General features: G+C 48.1%; 1 protein-coding gene across 4 annotated transcripts in view; it reads left to right on the forward strand.

The window, feature by feature from the left end:
* The first annotated feature begins 3785 nt into the window (after positions 1-3785).
* Positions 3786-12486, forward strand: part of GIT1 (GIT ArfGAP 1) — a 209102-nt gene continuing 200401 nt past the window's right edge. For all 4 annotated transcript variants that reach the window (XM_068270339.1, XM_068270342.1, XM_068270341.1 and 1 more), the window contains exon 1: positions 3786-4086. In XM_068270339.1, coding sequence (XP_068126440.1) covers positions 4035-4086 — 52 coding nt within the window. In that variant the 5' untranslated portion in view covers positions 3786-4034. The remainder of the gene's footprint in view (positions 4087-12486) is intronic.

Raw genomic sequence — 12486 nt, forward strand, 5'->3', positions numbered from 1 at the left:
GTCCCCTGCTGCGGCTCACTTTCACTTTGTTCATCTTTGAAGTTTACCCTAGCCACACGCATTCTCACTCCCATTCCCCTCGCCGAAAGCGTCCTGCGCAGTAGAAAACCTCGTACTGCGCCTGCACAGGATGCTATAGACGGGAGCGAGAATCGTGTGGCCAGGGTCGACTTCAGAGACAGCGCGGGACAGGGAGGCTGCAGGGGGCTGGCAAAGCCTCAGGTAAGTGAAAATCGTTTTTTAAGAAACCTTTCAGTTTCACTTTAAGCATCTGATTGATGTGTGAATACCTTGGTGCCCAAATATGCACCCTGCGTAGAATTGCACAAACTGGTGCACTCCTTCTGCAGGTAGGCTTGGTTCACACATAAATATGCACATTTACACTCCAGTCAGTTTTGCATCAGTTTTACTTCACCAGACCTGAAATGTACACCTTTTATGTGTGAACACAGCCATAGAAACACATACAAAACAGACAGGACTAGACCGCAAATACAGGCACAGTACGCTCCCAATGATGTGGGCGCACGCATGTACAGAACATGCCAACCCATGGGAAGTCGGCAAAACTTCAGAGGATGCCGGCGGGACCCAGGAGAAGACTGGAGCTGCAGCGAGGGACACAAGTGACCTCTAAAGGCTGGAAGATGCCCCCAGTAAGTATAGATTTATTTTGGCACCTTACTTGTCCTTTAGATTAGTGGGCATACTCAATGATGCTTTAATACAGTACATGTTTACCCTTGATGCTGTTTGCTTCCTCTGGATCAAAGGGAACTTAAAGCGTAATAAAAGTTGGCAGTTTAACTTACCTGGGGCTTCTTCCAGCCCCCTACAGGCCTCTTGGTCTCTTGCCATCATCCCACACTGCTCTATTCAAAAGACGTATTTGACATGCAGATCGAATTATTTCAACAGGGGATATGGCTGGAACGGGACAGAGCGAGAACCTGGAACATACTTCCCAACTTTTTGAGATAAGAAAGAGGGACACTTAAACCACACCCCTAGTCACACATACCATAAGATTTCATAGGAAAAATATGTTGTTTTATAATTCAAACCACACTGATCCTTTCTATCCTGGTTCCTTTTCCTTCATGTTAACATTTGAAAATAAGAAATATATTAATTTAAAGGAATCATCAGGCTAAAATTTAAAAATCAGCTTTACTCACCTGGGGCTTTCTCCAGCCCCCGCTCCGCTCTCCACCGCCGTCCCAGGCTCCCCGCACGGTGCAGAGGATGACCTCGAGGACATCCTTACAGCGCCTGCGGGGAGCGCTGCTGTCAATCATGGCCATGTTGTCCGCGGTGCACTGCGCAGTAGTTCTGCGCCGCGGACAACGTGGCCATGATTGACAGCAGCGCGTCACGCAAACGCAGTAAAGACAACCTCGAGGTCGTCCTCTGCACTGAGCCCGGGATGGCGGTGAAGAGCAGTGCGGTCAGAGTGGGACAGTCGACTGCAAGGGGCTGGAGAAAGCCCCAGGTGGGTAAAGCTGATTTTTTTATTTTTAGCCTGATGATTCCTTTAAAGCAGTGCAGTCCAACTGGCGGCCCGGGGGCCGCATCTGGCCCGCCAGGCCTTCTGCTGTGGCCCCCCTGCTGTGGCAGTGTAAGCCCCGAGTCCCCAGAGCTGAGGGGACTTTTTTTTTAACACCTTTTCCCCCATGCCTCAGCTGCTATAATTTAAAATGTACAACCCCCGACCGATGATGTCACTTCCTGCATTTAAATTCACAGCGCGGCTGCCGTGCGCTGGTCTGGCTGGTTGCTATCTCCTGCCCGCCGCTGTTCTGAGGTGAGGCGTCAGCAGCACGGGGGGGGGGGGGGGTGGGGGTGGGAAACTAGCGGAGGGGGGCTGTATGATCTGAGGTGAGGTGGTGGCAGCACGGGGGGGGGGGGGGAACTAGCGGAGTGGAGGGGGCCTGTAAATATACATTATAGCAGCCGATGTGACGCCATCTTGTGGGTATATCTGCAGCCATTCCTGGGTATATATAAAGCCAATCCTGATTGATTGCGTTTTGTGGGAAATCTGCAGCCAATCCTGAATGCGTTTTGTGGGGAAATCTGCAGCCAATCCTGAATGCGTTTTGTGGGGAAATCTGCAGCCAATCCTGATTGCGTTTTGTGGGGAAGTCTGCAGCCAATCCTGATTGCGTTTTGTGGGGAAGTCTGCAGCCAATCCTGATTGCGTTTTGTGGGGAAGTCTGCAGCCAATCCTGATTGCGTTTTGTGGGGAAGTCTGCAGCCAATCCTGATTGCGTTTTGTAGGTAAATCTGCTCCCGATATGATTGCATGTTGTGGGGAAACTGCTGCTGTCTTCCGGCCCTCCACCATGTGGCCTGGAAAAAAACGGCCCTCCATGCCCGCGAAGTTGGACAGCACTGCTTTAAAGGATACCCAAACTGACATGTGACATGAGATAGACATGTGTATGTACAGTGCCTAGCACACAAATAACTATGCTGTGTTCATTTTTTTCTTTATCTGCCTGAAAGAGTTAAATATCAGTTATGCAAGTGGCTGACTCAGACAGGAAATTACTACAGTGTGACCCTCACTGATAAGAAATTCCCCTTATTTGTGTGCTAGGTAGAGATGGGAAGTTCGGATCTTTTCAATGATCCGGATGATTCGAATCGGATCATTGAAAAGATCCGGATCTTTGATCCGAATCTCGGATCATTTTACAAGGGAAGCATTCGGGGGTGAAATGACTAGCAGGGCAGGAGAATTGGATTCCCAGAAGATAAGTGCAGCTGTTTAGTGCCGAGTGCAGGAGGATCATATTGCGCTGCAATCACAGTGCCTGCAAAGTTACTGAGCTGTGCTGAGCTGAGCCAAGTTTCCAATGTGTTCACTGTGCACAACTACGGAACAGACAGCCTATAATCAGCAGCACGTTATTTATAGCCAGTATGTGTGCTCTACACATATCTGGCAGTGGCACCCATGTCCCCTCTACCTGTCCCTGTGCAAGGCTGGCTCCCCTGAGTCCCCTCCAACAGAGCGATCCATCTCTGCTCTGCTTCCAGGACCCCGCTGCACGCTAAGAGGGGGCGTGTCGCTCCAGCCCCCGCCCCTTTTACGATCCGAATCACTCATTTTGATGATTCGGATGATTCGACTCACAAAATAGATTCGGATCAAAGATCCGAATCGTTCATGATCCGGACAACACTAGTGCTAGGCACTGTACATACACGTCTATCTCATCATGTCACATGTCAGTTCGGGTATCCTTTTAGGAATAAAGTTTAGAGTCAATTAAACACATTTAAAGGATGGTAATACAGTTTAGTCTATTAAACACATTTTACTAGAAAAATGCATACATTTCCATAGATCTGTACATCAGTCCTGAAAGAGGAACAAATAAGGAAGACAGGGACAGGGCTCTCAAAGAGGAACAGGACTCCCAAAGAAGGACAGTTGGAAGCTATGTTGGAAGACTATGAGATCCAGAGCCCTTTCCTTTACATAGGTATCCAACTTTTTTTTTCTGCCCTGCTTCAGGTTCACTTTAAGAGAAGCTCAAGCGGTTGAACTTGATGGTTGCGTTTATGTTCTCCATCTTATGTGTAGAAGTGACATCAGAATGCGACGAGAAGACGGTCATCTCTTTCCTCCTCTTCTTGTTTGCAGAAGTGATCTTCTTCTCGTCGCTCTGGAGTCTTCCTCCTCCGCCTCCTGCACCGACTCCCATTTCCTTTTCCCATACCCTGGGGGGTGAAGCTTGGAATAAGGCCCCTCCTGTTGGATGGGCAGGGCTTCGCTCAGTTTCCTGCAGCCGATAGAGTCAGCAGCAGCCAGCAGCAGCCAGCAGCCCTGGGTGAGCTGCAGAGAGACACACAGGCAGCAGCAATCACATCCCCTGACAGATCACCGGAATAATAGAGCAGGCTGCGGAGGCTGCGGAGGCTGCGAGGACGTGGCTGCAGCATCTGCCGCTTTCTCTGCACTGGGGAGGACAGAAGGCAGCGCCCTGGCTCAGAAGGTGATCCCCTCCTCTCCTCTGAGGATGTCTCGGAAGGTGCAGAGGGGCGAGGTGTGTGCAGACTGCAGTGCCCCAGGTAAGTCAGCCCCCCCTTAACCCTCTATACACAGAGCCTGAGATGGGCAGCTCTGCTCCTGGGCCTCTGCGGGCATGTATGTCATAGGCCTGTACAGTGCAGATCCCTCAGTGTCCCTGCATTATTCCAGCCTGGCCCTGCTGCATGCTGGAACAGATCACACAGCTCTGACTTCCTGTCCTCCTTCAGTAGAGGAGAATTTGGGAGCCAGGCTGTCTGGTGTGGCAGCCAGCATGCTTTGTAAAGTGTACCTGTCGTGGAGCCAAAGTTTCCAGAGTAATAATGCCAGTGTGTGAGAGGTGGTATCATTCATGCTACTGTCTTATTCATCGAAGCTGTCATCAAAAATCCAGCCTGAGCTGTGAACAGATGCAAGATGATTGTTGTCCATCATGGTAGCATCCAGTCAGCTATCCTATGCCTGTAAAGTCTCCCCCATATTCTTGGGGCATAAGTGATCCACCAAACCCTATTATATTTATCTTACCAGGGGTTAAGATGAGTTCTAAATTTTGACTTTTTCAGACAACTGCAGTAACTTGCGTTAGTGGCATCTTTACTTTGAATGGGGATTAGATTCGGAGAGTGAACCATTGATTAACTGACAGCTGTCAATCACCCATTTCCTCCCGGGAATCTAACTTTGTGTAAACTTCTTATTTTTATTATAACCCTACCTAAAATAAGTGAGTAGAAATGCAGAGCGTAGCCCATGTGCAAGAACTGTTGCCCGTAGGGGTTGGGACTCCCTTGGGTGGCAGTTCCGGGATGAGTGCTGTACAGACGCATCAATGATTTCTGTTGTTATGGAGGGAGTTAAGGTGGCCATACGCTGATAGATTTCTGTCAGATGCCCGTCAGGTCGAATCTGACAGGAATCTGATGTGTGCTACACCAGTGTTCTCCCCAGAATTTTTTTCCAGCCGGGTGGCATGAAATAGTAGCCGGGTGGCATGAAAAAGTAGCCGGGTGGGTTGAGATGAAAATGCAGGGCAACTCTGCTCACAGCATAGGAGGAGGTGAGGAGGTGAGCCGATGACAGCCGGGTGGTCACCAAATCTAGCCGGGTGGAGCACCCGGCTAAAAGAGCCTGGGGAGAACACTGTACACAGTAGGAACAGATTTCCAATAGATTTCAGATATTGGAAATCTATTGAAATTCGATCTAAAAGCATTACAACACGCCCATACACTGATGGATTTCAGTCGTCGATCGATTCTATTGAATCGATCGGAAATTGATTCTATCAGATAGATTTTGTGGCCAATTTCGATCTATCTGACAGGATGGAAAATCTAGGTGGGTCTGCTGCTGGCAGCAGATCAATGGCCCATAGAGTTGCATTGGATCTAATGGTCCAAAAATGCATTTAATGCAATTTTCAATAGATTTAATTCTGAAATCGATTTGAAATCTGTTCCTAGGGTGTGGCTTACATCAGATAGATTCCTGTCAGATTCCACTTGACAGGCATCTGACAGAAATCTATCGGATGGTCGAATCTGCTGCAAAGTGTCACCTTTAGATCCAATGCAACTCTATGGGCCATCGATCTGCTGCCAGCAGTAGATCGATCTAGATTTTCCATCCTGTCAGATCAAATCGGTCGAAATCGATTGTGCATCAAATCAATCAATCGATCGCTGAAATTGACCAGAGTATGGGCCCCTTTAGATTCACTATGCTGCAGCACTGATAGAGCAGGAGGGACAAGGTGGAGAACAATGGCCTCAGCCTGCACTTTGATGCAGTATGGATTTTTCACCTGCTAGATTATCAGCAGAGGCTGCCCCAAATGGCCTCCTTGGTGAGAACTATCTAGTGCAAGCATGGGCAAACTTGGCCCTCCAGCTGTTAGGGAACTACAAGTCCCACAATGCATTTGGCTTTGAGTCATGACTGTGGCTGTAGGACTCCTGCAATGCATTGTGGGACTTGTAGTTCCTTAACAGCTGGAGGGCCAAGTTTGCCCATGCCTGATCTAGGGTGTCAATGAAGCCTTACAAGAGGTAATAATTTACCTGACAGCTTGAATAATGTATCAATCTCTCAGGTAATTAATGATTACCTTTTTGAATCTGACTAGTCCTGTGCATTGTGTTCAGCTCCTGCTAATTTTGGTCCTCGTGGAGCAAAAATCTTTTTAAATTTGTATTCTAAGCTTATCTCTGATCAGGTCTCTGGTTGCTCATCAGTCCCTCTTTGCTGAAGAGATAGACATGCTTGGACAGGCTAAATCTCCATACACCTGCTAGATGAAAGTCGGCCAAGGGGGCCAATAACCACCTCTGCCGAGAATCCAGCATGTGTATGGCAGCTCTGACAACTCGTCCTGGTGGATCAGTTTTGGCTGAGAGCATTGTTCTCCTCACATACCCGATTCCCACGTGACGTCACTCTCATGCTGGTCCATTGGCCTTCCCCAGTTGAGCCTGGTTTTCTTGTGTGCCTTATCCCTAACCAATAGCAGGTGTCTAAGAACTGCTGTACACACTGTAATGAACGTTTTAAGGTGACCTAAGTTTGTACAGGCCAGTTACTGCAGGTGTGGTGCGATGTTAGACTGGACTTTGCATACCTGACAAGCATGTGAAGTCTGTGCCAGGCTTACTGATGTCAAATAGAGGTTACTGAATAATAAGCATGGTTGAATGGGCAACTATCTGATAGGCATGACACAGGCTTATGGCCCAATAGCCCAGAGGGAAAAAGTAATCAGTGGACTTGGAGTTTCTTGACGAATCACTTCTCAATCCCTCCCTCTGTAGCAATAAACATGCATGCTTGGCTGATTCAGGTTACAGGTTCTTATTTCTGGTAGTCAGTGTGTGCAGTGTCCAGGGGAGTGTAGGATTGTAAATGCGCCTCTGATAAGCCATTGCCCTCTGTCAGTCTGTCATTCTTGTGTTGGATGGAGGTCAGTCACAATACCTCACTGGTGACCACCTAGGGACACCTGTACACACTCTAGATTTTTGCCCAAGATGATCATTAACTATTTTGGCAGCTAAGAAAGCATCTATGTAGTTTTTGACTGGTTTAGTCCAAGTATATGGTCGCAGTATCGAACCATGGTAGACTCCTGGCGCTAGCCTAGTTAAGGGGACCCAAAAGGAATCCTCATAGGGACTAGACCTCCAATCACAGCACCCTCTATAGCACGAAATGTTGTGATTGGCTGAATACTGAGGGAGTTGTTTATTTCAACCTATCTGAAATCTAGCAGGTGCAGAGGGTACTGTCCACCAAATTATGTTAGCAAAATTTCCATATGAGGTTTCCTGCTTGGTCCTCTAAACTAGAGTAGCACCAAACTCTTCACTAAAGTTACATACAGATAATAATGATCAGAAAATTTGACTGAAAGGCAAATTCTGGCTAAACAGGACCTGGAATTTGTATGGGTTGGACAGTACGTTTTCAGGGACCACTGGCGAACATTTTAAAGCGCTACATGTTATTTTAGGCGCAAGAGAATGCCAATAGTAAAATATGAGTTATGTTACCAATATATTCTTCTATCGGCCAATCTTATTCTATCCTCAAACCAACCTTCTCCCATCTATGCCTAGCATTAACTTAGCCCTACATACGTCTAATGCTAATCTACCCCTCCCTACCTTTGCCTAATGCCACCGCTATCAAATGCCACTAACTGCAATCACCACAGCTACCCAGAGTTTGACTACACATTTGCTGAACTCCACTGTCTTTACCTGGTGTCCCCACCGATACCTGGCATTCTGCAACCAAACTGCAGCAAATCCGGTGCACAAATTACTGGCCATAGCTACAGTGTGCATTTTTAGTAGAGTTTTCTGATGTTTCACCACATACATTTCTTTCATGATAGGTTCATCTGGCAATCTGCAACCAGGAAGTGGCAGTTCATGTATTTTTAGGTTGTCTGAAGGGTATGTTCTAAGGAGAGGTGAGGGGCAAGGAGGCACCTGAGGTCAGTGCAGCCAGGTGAAAATACAGTATCTGGTCGTTCACTTGTTGTGTGTATAAGGCCTAGGACCCACCAGCAAATGCTACTGAAAGCTCTGATATCTGTCCCAGGCCTAAGTATTGATCCCTGTGGGAGATTACTTTAACCTCTTCCGGACGGTGGTGACTGAAATCTACGCCCGATTTATGGCTGCTTATTCCTGCCAGGGCGCAGATTTCAATCACTGCAGCTGTGCCATCCCCTCACTTTTGCCGTTGCTGTCTGTGTTGCACCCGCTTGCTCTGCTTTCAGCTGACAGCAGAGCTTCCGTATATTGGGCATGGGCAAATGAAATTGGCACCTTCCCCCGTGATTGCTGTTAGCCAATCACAGAAATCGCAATACTTAGGACACGGTCAGTTAAAATAGCCAGAGCCGTCAAGTCTAAGGCCCCATTTACACCTAAAACTGCAAAACGCTTGCGATTACTGCTAGCGTTTTGGGAGCGATCGCGATTAGTGGTGCTATGCATGCATGCAAATCGCTAATCGCCGGCAAAACGCTGCATGTCATTGTCACATGTTTGCGGTTAACGCTAACTGCAAACGCGGCAGTGAGAACACTGCCATAGGCTTACATGGGCTAGAGGTTTTTAAAAACCGCTAGTGTTTTGCGCTAAGGGGGAATCGCACGATTCCTGCTCAAGTGTGAACGAACCCTAAAGGAAGTTAAGCAGTAGTATACAAGGGCAATGTAAACAAAACCTTTTCAGTGCTTATTTGTTTATAAAAGAAAGTGGTGTAGCTGCATGCCAATTATTTGAGGAGCTGTGAAAGATTGCAGGGATTACTGATGCACTGGGCATGTTGGGTTTGGCATGCCCTGCTCAGAATCGATCATGTATGGCCACAGGCGCTTCCTCCAGAGGGGCCAGTTGAATGACAAAAGGATGGAATAGATTGTGAGGAATCCCAAAGAAACCGTGCAGCATGAGAAGTGTCAGCAAAGGGTAATCCTGAGCTCATGGTAATCAAACCATGAGCTTAAAGTAAACCCAAGACAGCCCCCAGTAAAGTGAGACGCTTAGGTTGCGGCTTCCCATTTCATCCTCGACCCCACCATTGCGACACACGGACCATGTGAACATATCCTACAAGAGCTTGTTGGATATGTTATTGTGGTCGTGCTCCCCACTGTGTATGAGCGTGGTCACACTGGGTCTGCACGAGTATGGCTATGGCTGTGCAGTCAGCCGAAGCTGCTCGTCCACAAGTGGCTCACTGCTACTGCACAGACTTGGCCTTACGCAGCTGCAGTACAGATGCACTTGTGCACGAAGGGGAGGGTGGCCGCGAGCTGAAAGAGGGTCCTGGCCAGCCAAATTAAAAAACAAAAATAAACTATGCTACCTGATCCAGGGGGGCTAGGCGGATCAGGTAGCCGCCATCTCCGCCGCTTCTGTAGGCTGCAGTGGGTTAATTTTATTTTCGTGACCTCTGGGGTCACAACGCTGGAAAAAGAGAGATTCTCTCTCAGCGTGCAGGGAGGCAAGAATGCCCCCAGTGTGCGTTTTGAGCAGAGAATACCTCCCTTCCTTTCCCCTCAATATTAGCGACAATCGTTGTGGCCAATTTTTGAGGGTGATATCGCAGCAGTGTGTGTGTGTGTGTGTGGGGGGGGGGGGGGCAGAGGCATGTCCTGCAGCAGGGAACATGCCTCTGTGTCCCGTCTGCCACCCCTCAGCGCCCCGCCTCGGGTACATTTTAAAAGGAATCTGAAATGTGAGATCTATGAAAACTGCCATATTTATTTCCGTTTAAACAATACCAGTTGCCTGGCAGTGCTGCTGGTCTTTCTGGTCAGTTGCGTCTGAATCATACCTAAAACGTGCATGGAGCTAATCTTGACAGATTTGTCATAGACATCTGATCTGCATGCTTGTTCAGGGTCTATGGCTTAAAGTATTAAAGGCAGAGGATCAGCAGGGCAGCCAGGCAATGGGCATGATTTAAAAGGAAACAGATATGTCAGCCTCCTCCTTAATGCTGCAGGATTGTAGTGGGGGGGGGGGGGGGGATTTAGGGTTAAATACTTACCTAATCGGGACTCAGGTGATGCTCTGCCACCCTTCTTGGCACTGCAGTTACATGTTTCCAAAGTATGCAAAACTCTTCAAAAACCTCTGCCTGTATTGCCCTGGTCCTCCCCCAGCTCGGCAGTCACCAGTTAGGCCACAGCTGCTGAGCTGGGGGCTGGCTGCAGCAACGCAAACAGAGTGGTCACAACCTATGGTGAACGTTGGGGAAAAAACTCCTCACCATGAACATAATTCGTGGGGGGCGGTATAGGGGGGCTGGGGGGGGGTTGAGCAGGGGCAGAGCGATCGCCTGCCTGGATGAATTATGTTGGATCAGGTAAGTATTTAACCCTTAGACCCACCCCAGTCCTATATCAAGTCGATGTATCAGCCAGATACTTAAGGAGAGGGAAGGCTCTGCTCTGGGTCCTATAGTGCCTTCCCTCTCCTCTCCCGGGCCCCATTCCAGTGCTGGCTCCCCAGTAGTAGCATTCAACCAATTTGGTCAAATACTGCTCTAACCCCCCGCCAAAGGGAGGCTTTGGAAGTCTTCTGGAGCTGAGTCCTCCCGAAGTCAGGCCACTCCATACTGCACATCTCCTGCGTACTCGCGCATGTGCATTATGGAGCCGCCTGTCTTCGGGAGGACTCGGCTCCCGAAGACTTCTGAAGGAAGAGGAGAGGGAAGCTCTATAGGACCCAGAGCAGTCTTCCCTCTCCTTAGGAAAGTATCTGGCTTTTTTTTTTCCTCCTAAACCAATCCCATTGACTTTAAGACATAGCCTGTCTTTAGTACTTTGTTTGGAGCATTAGATGATTCTCTACTGTAGTTTGTGCAGCAGGTAACCTCCCACTTACCCCCCCCCCCCCCTCCATAGAACAGAATAGGCTATTTGGCAGAGACCTCAGAAAGCATGTTTATACAGTGACCCTTGATAGACTGTCACTTTAAATGATCACTCAATTTGGTGTGACAGCTATTATAAATGCATATGTAGCTTCATGAAGCACTTGCAGTACATAAGCACAGTGGCTTTCTGTGATGTTCTGTCACATGCCGGCGGTTCTGGGGGCTGAAGCTGAGCTTTTCTGATTCGCTGCAGGTGATCAGGCCTCTTAAGCGCACAGCCAGAAGTCGAGTAACCTGGTATACTGCTTATGAGCGATCACCAAGCCTCAGCATAATAGAGATCCATGCGGTCTTGCGTCTGCAGACCACCAGAGGCTGAGTGCTTCCATTAGCATAATCTTTATGACAGCTGCTCTTTTCGGGGTCAGGAATGTGTATCCACTGATGCCATTAAAATCTCAAAAAGTCGTCTGGTACAATCTGTCAGGCTGTGAATGGTCCAGCCCTGTGTGTCCTCTATTCAGGCTCTTTAGTTGCAGTGAGGTAGTGACCTACAGAACAGGTTCATGAATGGAATCCTATCTGCATGTCCCAGTTCTGCAGCCGCATCCTCCGCCAGCCATGGGTAGTGCAGCTCTGTGGCGTTTATTACACTGTGAGGAGTGAAGTCACTGCTGGCACATTGTCTGCATGATGTGTCTGTCAGATGCTGGGTATGAAAGAGCAGGCATATGGCGTCATGTCTGGGTGCCTCCAGGGAGAGAGTGGATTTATCTCATGTCCCTAATGCGCGTCGCATCATGTCTGCATCACTGCATTATTGTGCTTGGCTCTTGTCCCCTGCCTGGTGGGGGGAGTCTTCTGAAGGTGCTATTGTGCTTCCTATAGGCTCTACTACAGGTGATTGAAATTTCTGTGACCAAAGAGTTCTTCCTTCAATCTCTGTTGTGTCTGTTTATATCATTAGACAGTGTTCACTGAACAGTAAAAACAAATAGCTTCACAAATTCAATTAATTTGCATGGCTGTACAGCACATATATGTAGCAGTGCTTCCAAATCTAACACGTTTCTTGGGCAGCTTTACTGAGAAGTTAAAGAACTGAATGAGTGAGTGTTAAATTAAAGCAGCCCTCCGGAGTAAAAATAAAACCCACAAAATTAGCGCAGGCAGCAGAAGTTATAACAGAGTAGCAGGAAAAAATGTCTAAAAAATGACCACTTGTGCCATAAAATCCAGGTTTTGATGGTTAGCCACACATCCTTTCTTAAAAACTGCCATGGCAGTTTTCTGCTTTTGCAATTTGCAAAGACTGCCAAGAATAAAAAATCAGTTTTACTTTCCTGGGGCTCCTATCAGCCCCCTGCAGCCGTCCCGTGCCCTCAAAGTCACGGAGCCTCCAGGCCCCCGCCGCTACCTAGTTTCGCTTTTGCTGACAGGCCTGGCCATGTGTATTTTTCTTTGCGTTCCCATCCACAATAGAGTCCTGCACTTGTGCAGGATGCTATTGAGGACGGGAACATGAAGAAGGATACACATGG

The sequence above is a fragment of the Hyperolius riggenbachi genome, chromosome 2 (assembly GCF_040937935.1).
Source record: "Hyperolius riggenbachi isolate aHypRig1 chromosome 2, aHypRig1.pri, whole genome shotgun sequence".
NCBI classification, from domain to species: domain Eukaryota; kingdom Metazoa; phylum Chordata; class Amphibia; order Anura; family Hyperoliidae; genus Hyperolius; species Hyperolius riggenbachi.